This window comes from Orbicella franksi, chromosome 10 (assembly GCF_964199315.1).
Source record: "Orbicella franksi chromosome 10, jaOrbFran1.1, whole genome shotgun sequence".
In the NCBI taxonomy this organism is placed as follows: Eukaryota; Metazoa; Cnidaria; class Anthozoa; order Scleractinia; family Merulinidae; genus Orbicella; species Orbicella franksi.
In genome coordinates, this window is record NC_138154.1 from 10,019,281 (window position 1) to 10,044,280 (window position 25,000).

Genomic DNA, 25,000 nt, shown 5'->3' on the forward strand with positions numbered 1-25,000 from the left:
ATGAACGGTCCCTTACTTTTGTCGCTTACGTTGTGGAGGTATGTTTGTGTGGTATCAAATAACGTGGTGATGTATTCTTGGTTTTCATGCGATGCAGTCATTTTTTTTTAAGATTACCTTTTCTTCGGAGGTTTTAGTTTTATCAGATATAAGACCCTTTAGGAACTTGGCGTTTCACAACGTTTTAGCTCGACAAGATTCATCGTTTTGTAATAGGGCACGTTTGAGTTTTCAAGCTTTTGCGTTGCTTGACATTAAATGGCGGCCCGAGAGGGCTGTCGGGTAGGTCAAAGGATGAGTTATCGCTTTAGTTCTTGCTAACTGGACAATTCTGGCACTAGAAGAAGTATCAATTTCAACGTGTCTTTTGTGTTCGACTACACTATTTTTTGTATTATGTTAGTTTTACCTTTACTTAATTCTTTACTTAATCCTTTGTAAGTAGTCTCTCTGTCTTTTTTTCCGTTCTGTGTAAAAAATGTAGTATTGGGTTGTAAGTAGTGTAAGTAGTGTACTGTATTTTTTTTTTTTTGGTATTGTTAGTATAGGTAATCATACGGTGTCGAGTTCAATTTGGAATTAATTTGCACGAGTGAGTTTTTCAAAAAGCTGAAATTGCATTCGCCGAAGCGGCTCGTGCAATTTCAGCTTTTTGAAAATCTCACAACTGCAAATTAATTCCAAATTGCATGAGAAAAACCGTATGATATACTTATTAATAATATAAACGCGTGGAAGAAGTGCCGGAAGATCTTTCTTGAAGCCATTTTTTCTCATTCGAGAAAACTCGTTTAAAGTTTCCGCACAAAATTTTCGTCATCATTTTACGTGATATCGTTGGCTTGGAAAATTTCTTATTGTCTTTCAGCCAATCGTAATCCAGAATTCCGATGTGTAATTTGCACTGGTGTTACACTTTCTGCACTGGTGTTACACTTTCTTAGCCTCGGGGTTATTCTTAAGAATGTGTCCATGATGACACCAGGCAGGAGGTAATACAGCTCAAATCACCGATTTTCGCTCAAACGTGGCAGAAAAGAGTCAAAGATTATGGCAAAAAAAAAGGTCAAAATATTTTATTTCCTTCAAGCTAGGGGGACCACCTGCTGCAATGGCCATTTGACACTAATTTTTATATTCATATTTATTCATATTAGCTCTCTTTGGTTTAGTATTTCTACAACGGGAATGGCCATGTGAAAATGAAATCCAGTGGATCATGTTTTACAATTGACAGTCTCAAAGCACAGATATTAATTTCAACGCAGACTACGAGTAGTTCCTCTTTCGCTTTAGTGCGTCATGCGTGACGTGAAAGAAAACCGCCAGAAAAACAATAGCAATTTTTTTTCTCGCGGTTTTCTTTGGCGTCACGCACGACGGACTAAAAAAGAAGGACTAGTAGTAGTCTAATTTCAACTGGGCAATTTGATTTGTCTCCGTGACTTCATCTTAAGTGTTGTGAATAGCCTTTAATTAGAGAAGGTGTGTTCCTCCATTTGTAAAAGAGGTCGTTTTCCCCCGAAAACGTTTCTCAATTACACGGGGTCAGAACTCCCGGTCCCAGTACATCATCGCAAACAATCTGCGTCACATTTCAGGCAAGACAGTCGAATATATAGAAGCCGTACAAATTCCTTGTATAGTTTAGCGCCGATTTCTGCAATGGGAAGTCCACGAGTTAGTCCAGAATTAAGAGACTCACTATGGTCAAATAAGGATTTAAGCCTATGAAAATAAGTCAGTCAAGTCTCGAAAGCTCAGTATAGGTCATTGTGTGTTGAAATCCTTCCTGTCACTTGCCAATCTGTCACTGACTATAGTAATGGCGAAAGGTTTTTGCAGAACGGCGAAATTAAATTGAAAGAAGTCGGCGCGCCTTGTTTTCAGCTATATCTTACGTACAAGGACACGCCCTAAAAAAGACTTCAGTTTTCTGAATGAAGTCTTCCAGCCAGAAATTCCTTTTCGTTGTTTTATTTATTTAAGTTCTCGGAGGTATCAATTCAAAGAACTAATTGATCGGTGAATATAAAGGCTGTTTGGTACACGTTTGTGTCTCGTCGTTGGTTTCCTCTGAGAAATGCCTTAGGACTTCTGTCTTTCACAACTAATCTTTGGACCGTCACGAAACGATCTTTAGCGAGCATATCCTTAGACTTGGTGGTCGTGAAAAAAAGAGTTTTTTTTATCTTTGATCACTGGAATGTAAACATGGAGTAGCAAAAGAAGAAACCTATAATTGATATGTCATTCTTGATTTTCTCCAGGTTTCTTGAAGAGATTCTGGAACGCGCTTATAGGATCAAGAAAATCTTCTTCGACAGGTAGGTATCATAGTTTTTTCATTTATTATTTTCCTGTTCTATGCAGCCCATCATTTTCTTTCTTTCATCCCTCCATGCCTCTATTCCTCCATACCTTTATCCCTCTGTGCCTCCGTGCCTCCGTGCCTCCGTGCCTCCGTGCCTTCCTTCGTGCCTTCCTCCGTGCCTCCGTGCCTCCATCTCTCCATCCATCTATCCATTGGTTCTCCACCCTATAGCGTGTATATATCCCTGATTTCTTGCCGCTATGTTCCTGCAGGACCATTTCTGGGAAAGGCAACAGTTAAAGCGGACTTTGTCCGAGTCGATGTTGCTACCACTTCTTCTTGGAGAACCAACAGTGATGTGCATATGCAGGTGTCTCCAAAGGAGGAAGTGATCGCTAGACCGGTGAAGCCTGGCGGGATTCCACTTGATATTGCCCTTATCATGTTCGACTCCACCTCGGCGGCTAACTTCAAACGAAAGATGCCAAACACTCTGCAGTATTTGACCAAGAACCTCAACTCCATCTTACTTGAAGGTTTGTTGTCAAAACCTTGCTAAGGTTGCTATCGTTGTTGAGATAACTCCCCGAAAACATTCCCATCTCATTCTCATTTCACATTTATGCCCTGCGATGCAAATAGCTGGTTAGTGAAGACCATTTGTCTTGTTGAATTAGTAAAGGATCGAGAATCATGAAAATATATATTACAGCGGTCCCTAGCTCAAACAAACTTGCTTTAAGGGTAACATAGCACATAAATTTTCTTTTCCTATGACATTTTTCCTTACTTCCCTATGAACCAGCGGGCATAAGGGGAGTAAAGCCCTGGCCAAACGATCGCAACATATCAACACAACATATCGCAACATTGTTGGCCCAACATTTGCAAGCTCCGGCCAAACGATGGCAACATTTCAGCAAAACATATCGCAACATGACGCGCGCGTTTAGCCACCCTGTAGCGACGTGTTGCGACATGTTGGGTATTGAAAATCGAACTACAGTCTAACCTGTATATAACGGCCCTGTATATAGCGGTCACCCTGTGTACAGCGGTCACTGAACAACTTCCCAAAAATCGTCCCTTATATTTACTGTTAAGTTGACCTGCATATAGCGGTCACCTGTATATAATGGACGCGGTCACCCTTTAGACTTCCTGAATACACAATTTCATTATCTTTTACCTGTATATAACGGTCACGAAATTGGGTTACGATTAAAGAATCATGACAAGCTTTATTTATCAGCTCGTTAAATAGCAGCCACCAAGACAGGGGTCTCGCAAAAATACAAATACTAGTACAACTACTAATACATGTCATCGCCTACGTCCAACACATGCTTGCGGCAGATAACATTAAAGTGCCGTCGCTTTGAAACAATAGTTACTCTAACTGTAACAACACAACCATAACCACACTGTTTTCACTTTCGTCATAGTTACCTGATTGTAACATTGTACTGTACTTATCTGTTTCAAATTGTTGTCAATAAATGTAAATTGAGTGATTTTCCACTTAAAAACGTTGTTCATTAGCTTTCAGTAGACTTTTACTATACCTCCCTTAAAGTACACCACGGACATTTTATGGGCCTTTTTTCATCGTGTTTTATCTGTGTACAGCGGTCACCCTGTATATAACGGTCACCTGGCCATTTCCCAAGGGTGACCGTTATATACAGGTTTGACTGTAGTGCGCATGCCCAGGTGCAACATTGTTGCACGAACCTGCTTAAAAGACTACAACATAAAGCCCCGACCAAACGATAGCAACCTTTCAACGCAACATATCGCAACATTGTTGGGCTTAACAGGTTGCGCGCATTTGGCCACCCTGTTGCGACGTGTTGCGATATGTTGGGACATGTTGGGTGTTGTTGGCTCAAATTTGAAAATGGTCAAATTTTTCACGCAACATTTGAGGATGTTGCATGATGTTGTAGTCGTTTGGCCAGGTTCGTGCACCAATGTTGCGCCCAGGCATGCGCACTTGTTCGATTTTCAACACTCAACATGTCGCAACACGTCGCAACAGGGTGACGAAACGCACGCAACATGTTGTGGCCAACAATGTTGCGACATGTTGCGTCGAAATGTTGCCATCGTTTGGCTGGGGCTTGCAAATGCTGGGCCAACAATGTTGCGATATGTTGCATTGAAATGTTGCGATCGTTTGGCCAACTAATTATAATCGGTGAGGAGTGGTTTGTAGTAGGTGTAACTAATTCAGTGGGAATATAGCTTAGTGGCTAGCTGACGTTTTTAAATGAAATCCACTTTTATTCCTAGGCGAAACGATTGTCGGCGATGGTACCACAGCTCAATTATGTGCAATGCTTACCGGGATAGCTGAAAAGAAACAGCCTGAAGCCAGACGGAGCGAGTCTTCATCTGACACAGTCGATAAATGGAGGTGGATTTTTAGAGATTTCAAACAGAAAGGATACGCCACCTTATTCTCAGAAGACAATTCCAGATTTGGATCGTTTAATTACCGTTTGCACGGTTTCAAAGACCCACCGACGGACCACTTCGCCAGGCCGTTTTGGTTGGAGGCAGATAAGCTTCTAGACAATTATTGCATCGGTAGCAGAGCTGCTCATAACATCTCACTGGAATATTTGTTGAGTTTCTTTCGTGCGTACAAAAGCAAGCCAAAGTTTTCGTTGACAACGCACGCAGATATCTCTCACGATGACCAGAACGCAATTGGTTACGTCGATGATGACTTGAAAAGCATTTTGCAAACATTAGAAAACGAGAACTTTTTGGTAAACACTCTGTTGATCATATTTGGTGACCATGGAGCCCGGTTTTCGGACTTAAGGAAAACAATTCAAGGAAAATTGGAGGAACGCCTTCCGTTTATGTCAATCACGCTTCCTAAATGGTTTATTGAGAAGTACCCAGACCTACACAGCAATCTTGTTCATAACTCCAAAGTACTGACCACACCCTTTGACGTGTATGCTACACTTCGTCATATCCTGTCTTACCCAAGTTATCCGGCAAGCGAAATAACAACAGGCGAAAGCCTGTTTAACAAGATTGACAAGGAGAGCCGTACATGCGAAAACGCAGGCGTTGAGGAACACTGGTGCCCTTGTCTTAACTTGGAAGAGATTTCGACAGATGAACCTTTAATCAAGGAATTGGCGGAGTTTGTGGTCACGTTCATGAACAATTTAATGTTCAAAAACTCGCACCTAGAAAACCTGTGTCACAAACTCGTTTTAAAGAAAATTACTGGCGCGTTTCGGGACATGCCAAGTGAAAAAATGCAGTTTTTTGATAAAACTAGACGCGATGGTGAATGCGATTCATGTGGGCTGAAATTCGCTGGCAAATCTACCAATACACTTGCAGATGACACATTGTATCAGCTGCAATTTGTAACATCGCCAAATGAAGGATTTTACGAAGCTTCTGTGAAAATGAAAAAAGGAGTTCCTTCACTTGCAGGTGATGTCAGTCGTATTGACGCTTATAAAGACCAACCGTACTGCATTGCGAAGAAATTTCCACTTTTACGGAAGTATTGTTACTGTTCCCAATCTCCTGACATCAGGTCATGACAATAAGTAGGTTAATTAAATTATTAAGGTACCAATTTTTATACAAAAAGTAACAAGAAAAAGGAAATGACGAGCCTGCGTTTAGAGCTCTTTTGCCGCTTGGTCTGTCGTTCAGGGTGCTCCAGGGTTATCAGCCAGTTCTCAATCGGAATTTTCGTCAGTCTTCCTCTATCTCTGGCTGCCATCTTTTCAAGAGATTATTAGCAAGCTGTTGTAGCCAACTTTTTTATTGTTATTAACTCGAGGGTCTACAGTCAAAATTGGCGCGTTTATTTCAGCAGACAGTTATATAGGTATTTTAGTCTGAAATATCTGATTTTAATCTTTAACAACAGGTTCTACCTTCCAAATACTAAGATTGACTTTCAAGATGACACTCGACTCAGCATCGAATGTTTACTGTGTTTGGCTACGTTTTTCTTTCTTAAAAAAAATGCTCGGTCGAGATCCCTAACAGATGACGTGTAGAGTAGGGTTCAGAGGGAAATAGAGAGATAAAATCCTGCCAATGAATCCATTATGTGAGATCATTGTTATTGAGTAGTATATATACATAGGACGAGCCTTGTGGCCTGAAACCACATGCGGTTGATTAAACTTCACCACGAAATGGCTAAACGATTGCTGGTGCCCCTAGATGGGTTGACCGAAGTGCTAGTCCATAACCACAAGATGTTGGTGATGCACTTAAACACCTGGTGTATATATCTGAGCCAGTCACCATTTATACACCTGCGATATACACCATTTATGCACCCGTAGGCTAAACACCAGACTACCTAGCTACTGCAGCACGACCTAGCATGTTGTGAAGTTTCATTTCAGCTTTGGCACGTTTCAGTGAGATGTTTGGTTATATGCTTTGCCCTTATTTCACTTTTCAAAAGAAACAGTAGGAAAAAAAAAGTTTACGCAAGCGGAATAAACCACGATTAACATTTATTCCTGAATTAGCGTGCCCAGGTTTTGATCAACCCAGACCAACGAGGAGAACAGCGGAATCAAAACAGTATTTCATAAGTCTCTCACTACTAAGAGCTTAATCAGGGTTCTAGCCACCCGCTTGAACTTGTCGCCTTTTTGATTTTCAACTCGACTTTTTTCCCACTTACCTTGTTTTTCGTGTCGGGTTCCGACTAAAATCCTGCCTATGAATCCATTATGTGGGATCATTGTTATTGGGTAGTATATATGAATAGGACGAGCCTTATGGCCTGAAACCACATGCGGTTGATTAAACTTTACCACGAAACGGCGAGAGCCTGGAATAGACCACCGGGTTGACAACCGCGCCCCTATTTGCTCGTCTGGCTCTTAAAGCGCTAAAATCTTATTAAAGGATGTGGGGTTTACCGTGATTCGTCTTGATGTGTTTTTTAACGGAAAATTTGGCACCTTAAAAGCGTGCGGTCTAACCTATTGTAGTTTAATAAACATCGGCACTGGTACCAGTCGTTTATTAACAGCAGTCGTGTAAGGAGAATGTTTGGATATTGGTTTTTTCGCCGAATTCAGTTCCGTCGCCTGCACATCGCTTTTATCATGCTCATAGTCTGGTGCGGAATATTTATAGTTGTCTATTTCTCGGTGTATGGATTTCTTTCGAGATCAATTTCGCAGTTTAACAGGAACCTGCGGGTAAAATATGTCAAGCGAATAGGAAACTACAGCTCGGCTTGTCGGCTGCCCAATTTGGATCCGTTTCACCCAAGCATACTGGAATATGTGACAGATCTCGGGAAGCTACAGTGCTCAGGAGAGAGATATTCGACGTATAGAAACAATGTGCTGGAAGTGAAAGGGGCAGAAATATCTGCTGTGCAGTACCGAATAATTGAACGACCGCGTGGAGATGATTTCGGGGTTGAGCCTTCTGCTCCAAGGAACTTGTGGAACTTGGCTTTGCCGACCATGCAGCCGAAACTACGAATGAAAGCAACGCCTGTGAGTATTCTATACCGTTCTGTTTTGCCCAGATTTGTCTGAAGATGTTATAAGCTGTGGGTAGATGCGAGAGTGAAATGAACCGGTGATTTCCTTCCTGTCTGGAGACGGTTCAATGAAAAGTCTATCGAGCGAAAACGCGACAAATCAATATTCGTCTCGTTTCTTTTCGAATCCAGTCGATCTTAGATTTATTGCATTCAGATCGTAATTGAAAAGCACCCAAAATGGTGATTTAATTGCGACTGAGTACTACAGCTTATAACTTATAAATAATTTAATATTTGCGGCTAAAGCAATTGATATTGAATAGAAAATAAAAATAAAACGAACTTAAAAGAATCACGAGCCGACAAGGGATCACGTATTAAAATCCAACTAGCGCTTAAGTGTTTGTAGACCAAAACGGATAGATAAAACTTAAAACAAATGGCGAGAGAGAATTTTGTTCTAGTCAAGTCAAAATATTACGAAAGTTAATGAAAAAAAATTATCAGGGTGCGAAAATGTAATTCAATTTGTCAGCTGCGTTTGAAGATTGGACCTATAGTCTAGCGGCAATTATAAATTTATGTCAAAGTAATGTATCACCACAGTGTAAAAAAAAAATGTTCCTGCTACTATGGTGCAAAACAGTGGCTGATCGTAACCAGGTATGTCAGTGTATTAAGGGAAGCCTGATGTGAACCAAGAATGCGTTTCTTTGGGAGAATCTATGGTCACCTATGATCGGATTCTTGATCTAAGATCACACAGATACTAATTCATACCCAAAGAAATGAAAATATCTAACAAAGGATGACAGCACTGACTGCGTTGCAGATTTCAAATTGCAGATAATTTATAGTGCATTTGCTCGTGTTTACTTTTCTTTGGGAAATATATTACAAACTCCATTCATCAAAAATCTTTCGAATACCATAGCGTCCGCAGGAATTGCAACATGACACGATACTGTTTTAGCTTTAGGTTACCGTGGCCTAAAAATCCTAGCATCCTAAAGCCAAGTATTATGCCAAAAATGATCGATGAAAACTAGACTAGTGATGACTTCAGAAGATATGTAGCTGTTACGCACACAGGGACTCCTCCAACAAGTACGACACTCCACAATAACGCTTCATTGGTCTTTATAATCGACCATTTGTGCATTTTCTAGCAAAAAAGGTACAACAGACTTGAAAACTTATCGTATTGATAATGGTGGGCGGTGTTCAATTTTCACACCGAAGACTGTTGACTGATCTATTTAACAAATTGACGTCAGTTTTTCATGCGTCTGTCCTGTTATTGATCATGTATTTCGTCATAACATTATAAAAGTAAGCTGTGAATCTACGAGGCCATAGCCGAGTGGATCCGCAGACTACTTTGACAATGTTATGACGAAATTCATTTTCAATAACAACACAGACGCATGAAAAAACTGACGTCGATTTGTTTTTTACAATAACAAATTGTCAAATTGTTCTCTCTCGCTCGTTGATAATTATAAATACGTATGTGTCTGTTCCCTTATTGACAATCAAAATGAGCTAATGAGCGCGCGAGAATTTCCGCAGTTATCGTAAAAAAGTGGTTCATGAGAGAGCCCAGTATAAGGCACCATGAGAAAAGAACCACCCGATTAAAACATGTTTGAGGATGACTGGATTTATTTGCAGAACTGTGATAACGAGACGTAATCATTTCTGTGCAGAGGACGACCTTTTTAAAAAATCTAGCACAACTTATCCCTTCCTCAGCATATTCTTCTGTTTAAATTTGGTAGACATTTTGCAAAGTGTTATTTGAAAGCGTCGGTAATAATGTTAAGCAAGTACGTTTGATATTTTAACATCCCTAGAGTAGTAGATGAAAGATGAAAGCAAGCATTTTTGGACATCTTTTCTTTTTTCACTCTTGACTTACAGGGTTCATGGAACGTATCTCAAAGAAAACATTTTCCTGGAACTGGTAAGTAAGTGGTATAGGTAGGTGGTTAAGCAGGCAGACATCTGACAGACAGGCGGGCAGGCAGGTAAGTATGCCGCTAGGTAGGTGAGCTAATAGGTGGGTAAGTAGGTAGGCAGGAATCGAGCAGGAAGGAAGGAAGGTAGGCTGATAATGTCAGTAGGTAGGTTAGTGGACAAATAGGTGGATAGTTAAATACATGTAGGCAGGTAGGTAAGTAGATAAGTAATATAAGTATAGGTGGGTGGGTAGGTAGGTAGGCAGATAGGTATTCATGGAGGCAAGCTTAGCAGGCAGATAGGCAAGAAGGTGGGTAGGTAGGCAGACAGGTAGGTATGTAGGACAGGTAAGAAGATAGGTAAGTTACAATCTCAAACAATACAAAGGTTTTGAAATCACTTCACAGGAATATTCGAGGGCAAAGTAACAGTTAAAGCTGACTTTGTCCGAGTTGATATGATCACCACTTCCAGTGACGTCAAGAGTGAAGTACATATGCAGGTGTCTCCAAAGGAGGAAGTGGTGTCTAGGCCGGTGAAGCCTGGTGGGATTCCGCTTGATATTGCCCTTATCATGTTCGACTCCACCTCGGCGGCTAACTTCAAACGAAAGATGCCAAACACTTTGGAATATTTGACCAAGAACCTCAACTCAGTCATACTAGAAGGTTAGATTCATCGTATTACTAAATATTTTTTCCCTATTAGGTTTTTCACTTGTTCGCGTGTGACGAAATCGCATTCAGTGAAGGTCACTCAAAAGAGTGAAGGTTCCTAAACAATCTCTATTCATCGAAATGAGTTATTTTTTGGATCGGAAGCTAAGTCACCATTAGCTAAGAATACAGAGAAAAATATCCAGTTGATACAAGTTAAGCACACACTTTTTAGATTTAAAGTGAAGTTCCTAATCAGGAGCCGAAAGTTTTTTTTGGGGTGACCACTTATAAGCCAGACAATAGGATCTCCAGGAACAACTAGACTTTTCCACGTTTTCGTCCCGTCCCGTCTTCGATCACTAAACTGTTTATCCAGTTGGAATAATAGACGATCTAGCAGAGGGCGCTTGGAGCGGGATCATATAACGCGGCGGCGAGAGAAGTTTTGGGACTTCCAAAAGGATCGTAGCGATGGTGGAATCTCGGAACTCTTTGACAAGGAGAAAGAAGCACCCGAACGCAATATAGAAAAATAATCATATACTAACTGTAACCGTAAAACGATCCAAAGGCAACCAAAACATCAATGAAATTTTGATTCACAGGCAAAACGATTGTCGGCGATGGTACCACAGCTCAACTGACCGCAATGCTTACCGGGATAGCAGAAAAAAATCAGCCTGAAGCCAGACGGAGCGAGCTTTCATCTGACACAGTCGACAAATGGAGGTGGATTTTTAGAGATTTTAAACAGAAGGGATACGCCACCTTATTCTCAGAAGACTCTCCGAAGCTTGCAGCGTTTAATTACCGTTTAAAAGGCTTTAAAAAACCACCGACAGACCACTACGCCAGGCCGTTTTGGTTAGAGGCAGACAAGCTTCTCGAAGATTTTTGCATCAGTGGCAGAGCTGCTCATAACATCTCACTGGAATATTTGTTGAGTTTCTTTCGTGCGTACAAAAGCAAGCCAAAGTTTTCGTTGACAACGCACGCAGATATCTCTCACGATGACCAGAACGCAATTGGTTACGTCGATGATGACTTGAAAAGCATTTTGCAAACATTAGAAAACGAGAACTTTTTGGCAAACACTCTGTTGATCATATTTGGTGACCATGGAGCCCGGTTTTCTGACTTGAGGAAAACAATTCAAGGAAAATTGGAGGAACGCCTTCCGTTTATGTCAATCACGCTTCCTAAATGGTTTATTGAGAAGTACCCAGACCTAAACAGCAATCTTGTTCACAACTCCAAAGTATTGACCACACCCTTTGATGTGTATGCTACACTTCGTCACATCCTGTCTTACCCTAATTACCCGAGTGAAATAACGACCGGTCAAAGCCTGTTTAACAAGATTGACGAGGATAGCCGTACATGCGAAAACGTGGGCGTTGAGGAACACTGGTGCCCTTGTCTTAACTTGGAAGAGATTTCCACCGATGAACCCTTGATCAAAAAAATGGCGGAGTATGTGGTCACGTTCATGAACAATGTAATGTTCAAACACTCTCACCTGGAGAAGCTGTGTCACAAACTCGTTTTAAAGAAAATCAACAGCGCATTTCGTGACATGCCAAGTGAAAAAGTGCAGTATTTTGCAAAATCTAGACGTGATAGTGATTGTGACTCATGTGGATTGATATTCGGTGAGAAATCGGCCAATACACTTGCCGATGACACATTGTATCAGCTGCAATTTGTAACATCGCCAAATGAAGGATTTTACGAGGCTTCTGTGAAAATGGAAAAAGGAGTTCCTTCACTTGCAGGCGATGTTAGTCGTATTGATGCTTATAAAGACCAACCGTACTGCATTGCGAAGAAATTTCCACTTTTACGGAAGTACTGTTACTGCTCCCCAAAGCCTGCAAGATAGCTATATGTACTCTGGATTGCTTGAAGGGTACAAACATTTTCCGTACTGAGTACCTCAGGCTTGGGGTTAGGATAACGCAATACAATAAGGTAACACTAAACAGAGAACAGACTTGTGATAGTGGCCGTTACTGCGAGACTTCCCTTTAGGCTGGTGACCAGTTTAGCGGCTGCAACATGCAAAAGAGAAGTACAGTCGAACCTCCGGTTGCGAGCACCTCTCGTAAGCGACCACCTCCAGTTTTCCAAAATATCCAAAGTTTTTAAGTCAAATCATTATATTTGGATACTCTTGTAAGTGAACACCCCTCGTAGGCGACGCGACCACTTTTAGAGCTAAAAGTTTGACATTTTTTTTTTGTTTTCAACCTCCGGTAAGCGAACACATGACAGATAATAGAGCAGAAATTAGATAATAAGGTCTCGTAACATTGTCGCATTCCTGCGTTGAACAAGAAACGGAAATTTCTCAATGGGAAGTACCAGATTTTTCTTGAAATTGTTGCACTTTACTTTCGTCAATGAAAGACTCCATTCGAATACAATTTGGTAGCGAACGGTTCCGAACGGAAAGTGCGAAGTTATCAAGCTACACTTAACGACAGCAATAAGACTAACATCTATAACACGGCATAATAATAAATAGGTGTAAGCGTACACTACGAGTAATCCCTCTTTCGCTTAGTCCGGCCATTTTTTTTATCTCGCAGCTTTCTTCCGCGTCAGACACAACGCGATGGGCTAAGCGAAAGCGGGACTACTCTTAGTCTAATGTAAGCGTTCTCCAATGGCTCAACCAGACCTTGAGCTAAGGGGTAAGGGGGGGGAGGGGGAGGGGGGGGATTGCTTGCCCTTCTGGCTTTTCTTAAAGCTTCCTTCTGTGATTTCTTTTTTACCTAAAATAAGGGGGCGGGCCCCCAAGGCACCTATCTTAGATCCGCCACTGTACTTGTACTATCAAAATGCGTGTTGTTGCCTATCTGTTCAGAACGCAAAAGTTTATAACACCTAAATAACCCCTAACCGATACATTCAGTTGAACTAGCGATGTTTCCATAGCGTAGACGAGAAAGTCCATTCTAAACTTCGCATTAAAAATACAGCTGTAGATTTGTCTAAAATAGAGATTTGTATTCAGAATTTATGTCAGAGGTTTAGTTTTGACAAAATATTTATAGATATATGTTCGAGTTGCGGCAGATCTTTAACATAGTTAGGCTGTTGAATTATATTGTGAAGTTAAAGTGTTGGATAATGGTCTTCTATGTCTCAAGAGGAAAACATGTTCATCGCTCCCATTAGGGCATGGAATTCCCTTGGAATATAGATGGCAGCTTGTCAGCTGTTTGTCTTCAAGATTCTCAAAACAATCTCTATTCATGCCCAGCAGTTTGTCTGGTTCAACCTGAAAGGCACTGGAAACAAGTGGGATATAAGCATTCATCCACTCCTTGCAAAGGTTGTGCACTTATAGTGCCTCAAATGTTATTTTTCAAGTTCCGCCAAGATTTTAGATGCATAGCACTGCGTATGCACGTGGGTGCCTACAGTATTTTCTGTATTGCATGTCAACGTCTCTTCCCCACGGGTACCCAGTTTCTAACCTTGCCCATTCTGGGCAAGATGTCAAGAACCTTCGAGATCTGTACAACTTGTGAAAAAGGTCAAATCTAGGATTAAAACTGGACACTTAAATACGTTGTATCTGAGATGCAAACAAGTTTAGAATTGAAAATGTTTGTTGAACTGAAAATAAGGGCGAAAACAACTCTCGGTGAAAATTTTATTTCTGTTTTAAAGATTGCTCATAACTTTGTCCGTGTTTATGCTTCTGAAACAACGTCACCTTCGTACGTTGTAACTATAGTTACAGCCTGATAATTTCCATAAACAGGATACGTTTACATCTAGGAATGACTACTCAAATGATTTTGTTAGATTATAGATTCGAGCCGAGAAATTTGATACCGATGGCGTGGTTCTTTCGAGCTTTGGTAGAGCTTTTTTTATTGGTTTACACTCTAGCTGAGGATACCAGTCGGACATGCACACGAAAGGAAAAGGGGTAAGAAAATTCACCCCAGTGTTCTCCCCAGGATTTTTGGAAGGCCAGGGGGCACTCTCTTCAAGCTCGCTCCCAGGGTCTCTCCCCACTCCCTGAGCGAAAGATGAGGGAATGAGGAGAGACCCTGGCAATGAGGTTCATTCTGAATTTGATATTCATAAGAACCTTCCTGTGGCCTGATTAGAAAATTAATAAAGATTTCCAAACTTACGACTTAATTGTACATTGTTTATGAAGTAACTTACTAAAGTACTCAGAAAAACAGGAAAACAACAGTTACTTGTCTTCATAAAGTAAAGTTATTAAGTAAAGTTTGTTAGTGCTTTATGAAGTAAATGTTATTCTCCTGTTTTTCTGAGCCCCCCAAATGTCAGCAGTTTTCTCGAAATCAAATTCTTCCAGCTTTGGTCCTTCAATAGAAATCGTTAAAAGATGGTTCAGGATCCTGAAACACGGAACATCAACCCAAACAGCACATCCTTGTCTTACTCTCTGGGGTCTTTGGTTATGTTTTCTACACAACTTGCATAACATACCATTGTGATTATTACTCCCACTGTCATTGTTTATAGTAGTCTCAAGCCACGGAAAGTCCTTCAGCCAAGCTGGATCAAAACCTGATTTTCAGTCGGTGTTTTGAATTTACAGATGTTGAGAGCTCCGACTGAACTTCTTCCCCGGCCGCATTACTTTCTCCTTTCTGTCTCTTTTCCAGAGAAAAAAAATGAACTTAACTTACTTTGGGAAGCTTTTCTTTTCTTTTCTTTTCTGAACACGCTGAGTCCACTGAGCTCGCCATTTTTGACACGCCTTCCACGAAGGCGGAAATTTGGTTCAGTATTTCATGACTGACATTTTGGAGTGTCCTTCTGTTCTCGGGACAATTTAAAGATGGCTGCCGTTCAACGAAACGAATGTTTCATCAACTTTATTGAGTGATTTCTTCTTTACTTATGGATAGGAATTCCCATTTCCAAATCTCAAATTAAGCTTACATTGGGATAAATCTTCATTTTTAAGCCAGGCGGCAACGATTTTCAAGCGAATCAAGCCAGGCGGTCCGGCTGGCCTAAAATACCTAAGGAGAACACTGCACCCCCCACCCTCCTCCCCCCCCCCCCCCCACCCCACGCGCCTTGCGTGGATGTTTTCGTGGAGGATCAAAATGCGTGTAAAGCCGATTGGACTGTCCACGTGAGCAAAATCAGCGTTACAAGATTGGCTTTTTCTGAGCAAATGAGATTTCCGGAACTAGGAGTGATTTAGAAATAACTTGAAAAGGATAACCTTGAGAATAGCAGCAACTCTCTCATCTTTCATCAACATTAACTTCATTTTCTCTGGTCGGAGATCGACTACTCACCTACAAGGTTACGCAACACAACCAGAATGTATGGTCTTAGTGTAGACTTGGATATCTCCCTAGCCGACCTCAATGTTGAATTCGCATGGGTTACCTGATTGTAGTGAATTATGTCCGATACAATTAAGGCGAATTCCAAAAAAAGGGCGCCAATTCAAGTCGTTGTAAGGTTTAATTTCCATTGTTACTACCGTTTACCTATAAACAGCGATCAGATTCTAATTTCTGCACACAGCAATTGATAGGAACTCGTGCGTCCAGGTCATGGTGGTAAAAGAATATGCCATATTCGTATCTTTAGCATTAGACTGGAACTACAACCACGGACAAATTGTGTCGGAAAATGCCCAAAAAAAACATGAGATCATAACCACAATACCTAGAGAATAAGTGTCAGCACCCACATTTCTCTTTTAAATGTTGGAAATTGGTAAAATGCAAACTTGTGTTAGATGAAAGTGTTTTGTCAACATTGGAAAGGGGTGGGGAAGGGCAAAACCGTATACAGTGAATTTTCCCAACCCATGTGACCAGGGTTGTAGTTTGCAATGGAGGCTGATCGGGGGAATATCTTTAAAAAGAGATTAATGTCATTTGCATTTGAAAATACTCCCCGCATTAGCCTCAGTTGCATGCTAGTCCCAGTCTAATACCGAGAAATTTCCTAGCATTGACTAAGGAGAGTCTACAGCCTGATCTGATTCAAAGTTCAAAGTTGATCTTCAGAGGCGTCAGTGCCACTGACGGGACGATAAGGATTATCGACGTCCTCTGGTGCTTTATGATGCACTTCGATGGTAATGATATAAACAATGGCGCCCAGTACTCCTCCAAGCAAACAGGCTATGACTGGTACCCAGGCCCACCTATGATAAGCCCTAAACGCAACAAGATCAAAAGATGAAAAACGTCAGTTAATTTGGTAAGGTTTTCAGTGGTTAAACTTAATTTGTCAATATGACACAGCTCTCTCAGGCTTAAGTGAGAGCGAAATTATCCTACTATAGAGCATATTTCCGGAATTTGTATAAATCTTCCAGGCCTTGTCCGCTTCGTTCAGAGATGATTGACTAATATTAATAACTCAGACAATGAACACATGCAAATACTTTCTGAGCTCGCAGTTTCTATCACCGTAGTTGCTTAGCAACGCAACATGACGAAATCTTCAATGTGTCATGCAGTCGTGACAATAGACCTAATCATTCGATGTATTTTCTTCATTTTCATTGGCCGAGAGCCCATCACGTGAACTGCAAATAACTGCCGACAAATAATGGTCTGCTCATGCGTGGTACCGTCTAAATGTGTTTTGCTGCAAAGAATATTCTGCTCTTGCGTATTTGCAACCACGCTCTAGGGTGAAAAATGGCAGCTCGCTTCCCTGAGCTGTCAGGGAGTATTACAATATGAAAACAAACTTGGTGATCGAACGATAAAACAATTATTGAACTCGGTCATCGCAAAATATCTTGATTTGTCAGTGCCTCGCAGATTAATTATTTGCCTCAGCCTTCGGCCTCGGCAAATAGTTGATCTACTCACCACAGACAAATCACGGTATTTTTCTCAATCTCGTCAAACAGTTGTTAAATATTTGTATTCTCGGTATTGGACTGCAACTAGCTTGCAACGAAAGCTCATGCGGCGAGACTTTTCAAATACAAATGGCATTTATCTCTTATAATCATGTTCTCCGCATGAGCCTCCATTCCAGGCTAGTTCTAATCCAATACCGAGAAAACGAATATGGCCAATTTTCCTACGCTCGAATAGTTTCCCTTTTGGAAATCAGTTTAAAGTGCAACTAGCCCCCAAATTTTTCCGCTTATTTAAATTTCCTTATTTTTCTGATCACCACTGCGAAAAAATGATCGTTGTAGCTATTAGCCCTTTCCGTGGCCATGACCGGGCAATAGCGAAGAATGGTGCGAGTTGTCCTCTCACGTCATTGAAGGACCAACAATGTTTTGCTTCTAAGAAGAATGTATGCGACATGCACTAGTGTGATTCAAAATCGGTGCAGAATACAAGGAAGATGTGTTTTTGGAAGGATTCGCAGTACGGCAGTTTTAAGAAAAAAAAGAACATTAATCGAAATACTGATTCCGTAAAAGATTTCATTTTACACTCGATAAGAAGGGCTTCACTGGAACAAATATCAAATACTTCCAAAGACGCAATTAATCAAGCAAACAAAAAACACAAAACAAACAAATGAAAATCTTACGTAAATACTCCGGAGCCCCAACCAGCCATAGCGGTGAAAATTCTTGGTCCCAGATCCCTGGCTGGGTTTATGGCGTAACCGCAGTTGAACCCAAAAGTGGCGCCAATGATGAACACGACTAGACCAATCATGACCGGTGCCACCCCCTGGTCGGGCGAATTGTTGTTCTTGTCTATGATGGCGAAGATACAGCTGACAAGGAGAGCCGTGCCGAACAGCTGAAAACAAAAGCGAACGCTCGTGAAAATCTGAATTCTTCTCATACAGTACAAACACATTACTAAGCAGCCAGTTGAACATACTAATAATACATTCTACTGAATGTATAAAAATCTTGAAACAAGTATTACTTGATCAGCAAATCCATTTCCGGTGGACAAGAAGGACTGGGGATAAGTTGCCCAGATCCCCGCGGTAGCGTTCACGCCAGTTATCTGTCGGACTCCACCATCAAACGCGTTTAGCGCGTCTGGAGAAAACAAAAAAAATTGCTTTCTAAGTACCCGTTATGTCTAGCATTAACCAAGAGATTATGGTCCCTTGCGCTAACATATTACAACGGGCCAAGTTATTACAATGGAACTGAACAAAAGAAATGGTAACAGCTTAGCTTTTTGTAAGGGGAGGCCACGAACAGTATATTATACAAAATGAAAAAGGTTGCCTCCCCATCCTGCCCTTTCTGCTCCTCTGATAGTAAAAACTTACGTCATTTGTTGATTAGCTGTCCGCTAGCGTCTTTTTGGGATAAGTTCCAAAGTTGGTATTCTACAGTAGGTAACGCGAGTTTACTTCTCTCCGAGACAGAGGTATTATTTGGAGTTACTCGTCCCTGTACGCGCCGGTCGACCCTCAACCACCTCATAATGCTAGGCAAATATTTTCTTTATATCAACGCGCTGAATAATTTTATCTTCGTTTTCAGTGATTTCATCTCATTAGTGCAGGATAAAATCGAGATAGAAACGAATGCGACGTCGAATGGTGAGAGGAAATTTCAACAGAAGTGGAAATTCTTTCTCACCAGTTAAGGCGTGTCTCTTAGTAATTTGTTGTGAGTTTTTTCTGTAAGTTATTACAGCATATTGTAAGCCATTAACTAACATAATGTAACGTATTGTAAGCAGATTATGCCATGTATTATAACTGATGTTCATAAGTAAGTAATTATCGAGTATTGTAGGTAAGCAAGCAAGTTGTCGCCTCATGCGACCACCACACTGACCAACAACTACAAAAATGAGAACTGTATTTCCGCCAAACTTTCATATCAACATGGCGACTAAAAATCCAACACACACAAAATTCACGTCATTATCACGTGACATAATTCCAAATATGTAAAGAGTACAAAACTGAACTAAATGTTATTGAACTAGATCACTGTCTTTATAGTCGCGACACAAGTACCGTAATGTAAAGTATTGTAGTAGGTTTTCTCATGTATTGTAAGCAGGAGCCATAATCGGGAACGGAGACCGTAAGTCTTGGGATCCACGCGCACCTATGATATGGGACAATTTTTCTATTTTTAAGGTAATTCCTCACATTTGCATTGCGCATCCTTACTGCGCATAATTTATGGCGTCATTAGCGCGCGCTCGTGCACGCGCATATTGAAAACATGACGGATTTGCCTTGATATTGAGCTCTTTCAGTTGAAAAATGGCTCTAGCTCACCAACGAGCACGGGCAACCCAATTTTTTTTCCAGTCATTGTAATCAACTAATCATAAGCTTCGCGTGAGGAAAGACTGATCTAATTTCTATCGCTGAAAATTGAATAAATAAGAAAAATAGCAGATACACTGTGGTCTTTTTTATCTTGCAGTCGGTAACCACGTCAAGAAATTTGGTTCAATTTTTTAATCAAGGATTTAGTTTTCTGTCTGAATCAAACTTAAAATGTTTATTTGTGTCCGACACAATGTATTGACTGTAGTTTAATGCGTTGTCTTATGAGTCTGGGCTCAAAAAGATTTTACAATTACTGGGAATACGTTTTTACAATAAGCATTAAATAATGCCAAAATGGGGCATTTTCAATGCCTCACTGCTCCTTAATGAGCATGGGCACCCCCCTTTTTTATTTCAAAATTGAAGTTATCATATGACAAATATTCAGTGGACAAAGTTTGAACAAAAATCTATTGTCACTTTAATTTCAGAGGAATTACCTTAAGACAAATTGTGCCATCCTGACGTCACATATCCGCGCGGATCCGCGCACATGTCAGGGGCTCTCGCGTGGATGTTGTCACGTTGCGTGATCAAATGATAAGAGTTGCGAGATTATCTTACAGATTTTTCACAGCGATGGCAGGAAATAAGGCAGGGAATAAGAACCAGGGCTCTCATATGTAGTTTCAAACGCTGAGCCAATGGAAAGGGTGAGTTTTTCAAACATGACTTCGATTTCGCGCTGTGAATGAATAATATCTGCTCGCGCTAGTTGTACGCATAAGCTTTCGCGTTTGTTCTGTAAAGAAAAGTTATGTAAGAAAACTCTTTACTCTGGTATCGAGTTAATTTGTGAGTTTCCCAAACAATGCTTAATCATAACCAAACCCTGTTTTGAAAGTTTCTTATTGTTTCTGTTTATTTGGCCAGTTTGCAAAAGTTTTTGAAAGCAAAGTCTGACGCGTAAATTAAGTAGCTCATTTGCATAGTGCAGCGCGTGCACTTTCAAATTTGACTAAATCTTGACAAAGATTTCTTTTGTTGTCTTTTGTGCCGAGATGCTGCAACAATTTTCACCAATTAACGCCCAAGGCTACTAAAATCATGTGTACACTGCGAAAATAAAATAGACAATGATTTTTCGATAACTCAACCAACAAAATCGAAATCGTTCTTCGAGTTGTTTAAAGAAAGCTTCATCGTAATTTTGCTGATTATTTCTGCTTTATTCACATATTTCCAGCTAAGCTTTCAATATGTTCTCAAACATTTATCAACCTTAAATATATTTAAAAACTAGAGATATTATATGAGTTCGATGTACGTTTTCACACGAATGTGCGGAAGTCCAATTTGTCATGTTTTACTGAGTGTACAAAACACGCATCGGCGGACGCTCTTATTCATCGACAACAGACGATTCATTGGATTTTTACATAAACAAAACTGAGCAGCATCTACACACATAAACTTTATTGTCACTTACTGGGCCTTGATAAAACATCAAGCGTTGCTTACAATTCAGGCGAAACTTAAACTTGCAATTATATTTTTTTTACCTCTCGATCGAGATAGACTCTGGCGAGATCCCCGCAAGCGTGTGACATGAACAGGGACCCTTTGAAGTCCTGAAACGCTGCTATATCCAAATATCCAACTAGTTTTCTGCTGTGTTTTGGAAAAGCTGTTAATCTTCAACATATGTGAAACCTAGAGTGGAGTAATGTGGAGCTCTTGTAAAGGAAACAGCGGAACACAACTTGGTCAGTGATATCATAAAGCGGCACATAACTAAATTCGACACTGTCTTACCTCACTGAGATTGGCGCAGCTTACAACGAAAATACTCAGGCAAAATTCCTACAGACATGAACGTATTGAGTCGTGGACCAAAAATATCAAAAATTTCGGGAATTCTCCCGCGCTACATCCGCAAAAATCCTCGCAGCATGTACGCGCGTGTGCCGCACGCGGTGGCACAATTTGTTCTAAAAATACAAAATTGTCCCATATCATAGGGACAGCCCCGATACTAGAAATGGCGCACGCTTACGGTCTCCGTCCCCGATTATGGCTCCTGTTGTAAGTGATGTTTGTAAGTTAGCAAAAAATGGGGAGAGGGGGAAGCTGGGGAGGGGGAGCCTTCTAAACTACCTTCAGAGGAGCGCTTGTTACAAAGAAAGAGGAAACCTTAGTTCAAATCTCTAATCTCCCTGGACACATAAAATAGGCGCCCAAACAACGAAACATTGTTTCCTTCAATGTTTCCCTGTTTGCGCACACACAGCAATTTTGTCTTAATTGTTTTCAAACACAATTTGTTACCGCAAAAAAAAGTTCCCAGGTTGCCTAAACTGAAAAGACAAACCAAAAAAACAAAACAGACAAACAAAAAATTCGAAAGCGAAAGTTTGGGCGACCGTGTTTTGCCGTTTATGAGGTCTTCCAATTCTAGGCATATAGTTAGTTTGCTGAAACAATTGTTTCTTGTTTAGAATTTGCCTTTGCTAGACATCTTGGGAATGTGCAGGAAAGATGGTGATTGGTTGTCGACTGGGGACTCGCCAAACGAGGGCGTAATAGTGAGTTTGTGACGGGTGGGGTAGGGAGGGGGGAGGGAAGATACTTATAAATGATATTTTACGTCAATTTATGTTTCAAGCTACATTTCAAACCCACCATAGTAAATTCCATAGACAATCGCAGACGCTATGAATGCTCCTGACAACTGCGCTAGCCAGTATACGGGAACTTTAACCCACTCCAGTCGTCGCACCACGGCAAAGGCCAGTGTTACGGCGGGATTCATATGCGCGCCTTTTTAAAAGGAAAGAGAACTACACGTGAAAAATGTCATCAATATTTGCCCAATAATTATTCGCACGTTACACGAAGGTTAGCTTAGGAACGTATATGCGCAGACAAATGTCTGCTTCCGCATTCACACGCTAAACGAAGGCGTGCTTGGTACACGTTAAAATAAAAGAATTTAGAAGCTCACCTGATATACCCCCTGCCCAATAACAGCCAAGTGTAACCCCGATGCCCCAGCTGAAATTTACCGAAAAGAAGGTTCCATTTTTACCTCGGCTGAGAACCATTTGAGCGATGGAGGCTACGCCGAATGTCTAGAACAAAAGAAAGCACGGAAAAAAAAAAAACGGTTAGTAATATGTTCGTGACTTTTTCCCGCCAATTGGGAACATGAACAAAAACAAATGCTCAGTCCAGTAATTTTCGCGGCCGGAAAACTAACACAAAACGCGACATGTCCCATCCACACTACGCTAAGGAGATGCGGTGGCCTCATGGTTAGTGCGCTCGTCTCCGGATCGAGCGGTCCGGGTTCGAGCCCTGGCCGGGGACATTGTGTTCTTGGGCAAGATACTTAACTCTCCGCCTCGATCTCTCCACCCAGGCGTATAAATGGATACCGGCGTAAACTTGCGATGTATCGTCCCTTCCATGGAGAGCAGAAACACTCCTGGTCGCTCTATACGAAGAAATTTGAAAACGCCAGCTTTATTTCTACGGTAATGGGCTTACAGTCCACACTAATCCGTCACCAAAAAGGAGCTTTTCAAAAACGGCCTTCAAATTGGAGGAGTTTGAAAACGCCGTCAGTGTGGATGGAAAACATTCTGAAAACGTTCTGAAAACGGAGCTATTCAAAATCGATGACGTCACGATAATCTTGTGATTTCCCTGATCGATTTTTCCACAAACATAAATCCAAAACGACCGGTGATTATACAAAGATTTAAAACGCACGCGCGTGGCCATTGTACTGCTCATTAAACCCTTTTGTTTGGTGACGTTCCTCGTTGCCGTTGCCGTCGTGTTGTGCTTGAGCCCTACTGAAAATGCCGCAGGAAATTCAAGAAATAGCAAACTGCCTCAAAGTGGAACTATATACGTCAACAAAATTACAGTGAAAGTCGTTACAAACCACTAGGATGAATGTAGCCATAAACTCAGCCAGTGCTTCTCTCAGTAAGGGAGGCAGTCGGCCTCGTAATCTGGTTGCCATGGTAGATCAATGTGGGTATCTGTATTTTAAACGACATAGCAGTTAATTTATGCAAATACATTAGCAAGTTTGAAGTTCAGCTGGGAAGTTATCCGCTGGACGTGAATGGTTTACACGCGTAAAATAAAATACAGCAAATGTGCGGAAGGCTTGCGCCAAGAGAAGAGCTGAACGACCAACCTGTTCAATACGAAAATGATGATCAATCAAACCAACCGAAAACGTGAGTCGTGCTCACTCATCCCTGGAAAACGAAGCTTTCGAAACGAAGCCAAACATTTAGCTTTGGCACGTTACCAGTTTGAGAAACATTTGCACAAAGCTTTGTTCTTTTTCAGAAGTGAAGAAAAGTGTCATAGGTAACATTTGCGCTTTTCAGTCTTCACTGCGCAGTGAAGCCATCTGTTATACAGCTAGGGGTCTTATAAATGTGATATTTTCAAAGGCGCATTAGGGACCGTTCATTTTTTATAAGGTAGGGGGGGCTGGTGAGACTTGGGGGGGGCCATGCGAAAAAAAATGGCTTTCGAGGGGGGGCCATCCCAAAAAAATAAGGGAAAAAGGGGGGGTTACGTGAAATATTTTAGTAAAACTTTAAAATGGCATGATGTCTGAATATCAAAAAAATTGCTATAGAATAAACATAGAGGGCAGGATACAAATTTATTACAAACTTTCCTGCTTTAAAAACGTTTGGCGTCAAAAAGCATTTGTAGCTACTGAAAAGAAGTATTTAACACTGTTATTTTCGAATGCAACTTTCACTGGCACTCATCTTCATCTTCGCTGTCGTCGAGTTCTTCGTCGCCGCTTGTGCTGCTATGGGAGTCTCTTTCACCAATGCTGCAAGAAGCAGCAATGCTTTCCGTAAGAGTGTACTCGTCAGGGTACATGAAGGTGTAAACATAATCTCTGACTTCCTGCTCAAGGTTGGTTGTGATTCTGCTTCTTGTAGCATGGGTGAAATAATTCCCTTCCAAGAGCTGTGCGATGTATGGCCCATCTCTTCTAAATAACGACGTGGCAACATCTTCAACTTGAATACACTCTTCCGGGACGGCCGTTCTAGGAGGGTACACAAGGCATTGTGGAAGATCATTTCCTAGCGGGTTTCCAACACAGATTCCATAAACTCGTTGGACGTTGTTTTCAGTCCGCTTCCTCTTTCTTTCATTTGACTTTCTGCGGTTTTCTTTTTTCCTTCTCCTTTTGTTGGTGTGCTGTTTGAGTATGCCCTTGAATATGCTGTTATAATTGCTCTTCTTATTTTCTAGTGCATCCATGTCCTGTGTGACCTTCGT

At 41.1% G+C, this 25,000-nt stretch overlaps 4 protein-coding genes across 7 annotated transcripts in view; 3 read left to right on the plus strand and 1 right to left on the minus strand.

Annotated features, from left to right (window-relative positions):
* Window positions 1–7,354, plus strand: part of LOC145500975 (uncharacterized) — a 72,214-nt gene extending 64,860 nt beyond the window's left edge. The window contains exons 3-5 of one of the 2 annotated variants that reach the window (XM_081480550.1): window positions 2,271–2,327; window positions 2,587–2,850; window positions 4,610–7,354. In XM_081480550.1, coding sequence (XP_081336676.1) covers window positions 2,271–2,327; window positions 2,587–2,850; window positions 4,610–5,895 — 1,607 coding nt within the window. In that variant the 3' untranslated portion in view covers window positions 5,896–7,354. The remainder of the gene's footprint in view (window positions 1–2,270; window positions 2,328–2,586; window positions 2,851–4,609) is intronic. The other variant, XM_081480549.1, reaches the window with a different exon arrangement.
* A 15-nt stretch (window positions 7,355–7,369) lies between these two features.
* On the plus strand, window positions 7,370–9,839 carry LOC145501120 (uncharacterized). The gene is made up of 2 exons (XM_081480672.1): window positions 7,370–7,839; window positions 9,753–9,839. The coding sequence occupies exons 1-2, from the start codon at window positions 7,378–7,380 to the stop codon at window positions 9,801–9,803; spliced, it is 513 nt and encodes a 170-aa protein (XP_081336798.1). The 5' UTR covers window positions 7,370–7,377; the 3' UTR covers window positions 9,804–9,839.
* Window positions 9,840–10,215: 376 nt separating this feature from the next.
* On the plus strand, window positions 10,216–13,151 carry LOC145501008 (uncharacterized). Its single transcript, XM_081480576.1, has 2 exons — window positions 10,216–10,459; window positions 11,056–13,151. The coding sequence occupies exons 1-2, from the start codon at window positions 10,249–10,251 to the stop codon at window positions 12,330–12,332; spliced, it is 1,488 nt and encodes a 495-aa protein (XP_081336702.1). The 5' UTR covers window positions 10,216–10,248; the 3' UTR covers window positions 12,333–13,151.
* Window positions 13,152–15,514: 2,363 nt separating this feature from the next.
* The window catches only part of LOC145501079 (aquaporin-3-like), a 13,716-nt gene continuing 4,230 nt past the window's right edge, over window positions 15,515–25,000 (minus strand). For 2 of the 3 annotated variants that reach the window (XM_081480640.1, XM_081480638.1), the window contains exons 2-7: window positions 23,619–23,718; window positions 22,671–22,797; window positions 22,349–22,486; window positions 18,340–18,458; window positions 17,990–18,207; window positions 15,515–16,637 (exon numbers count right to left, since the gene is read on the minus strand). In XM_081480640.1, coding sequence (XP_081336766.1) covers window positions 16,469–16,637; window positions 17,990–18,207; window positions 18,340–18,458; window positions 22,349–22,486; window positions 22,671–22,797; window positions 23,619–23,699 — 852 coding nt within the window. In that variant the 5' untranslated portion in view covers window positions 23,700–23,718 and the 3' untranslated portion in view covers window positions 15,515–16,468. Of the gene's footprint in view, window positions 16,638–17,989; window positions 18,208–18,339; window positions 18,459–22,348; window positions 22,487–22,670; window positions 23,163–23,618; window positions 23,719–25,000 lie in introns of those variants that run through there. The other variant, XM_081480641.1, reaches the window with a different exon arrangement.

Coding starts and splice junctions, on each gene's coding strand:
- LOC145501120 (XM_081480672.1), top strand. CDS start 7,378: ATGTTTGGATATTGGTTTTTTCGCCGAATTCAGTTCCGTCGCCTGCAC. Junction 7,840..9,752: donor TACGAATGAAAGCAACGCCT/GTGAGTATTCTA, acceptor CTTGACTTACAG/GGTTCATGGAACGTATCTCA.
- LOC145501008 (XM_081480576.1), top strand. CDS start 10,249: ATGATCACCACTTCCAGTGACGTCAAGAGTGAAGTACATATGCAGGTG. Junction 10,460..11,055: donor CAACTCAGTCATACTAGAAG/GTTAGATTCATC, acceptor TTTGATTCACAG/GCAAAACGATTGTCGGCGAT.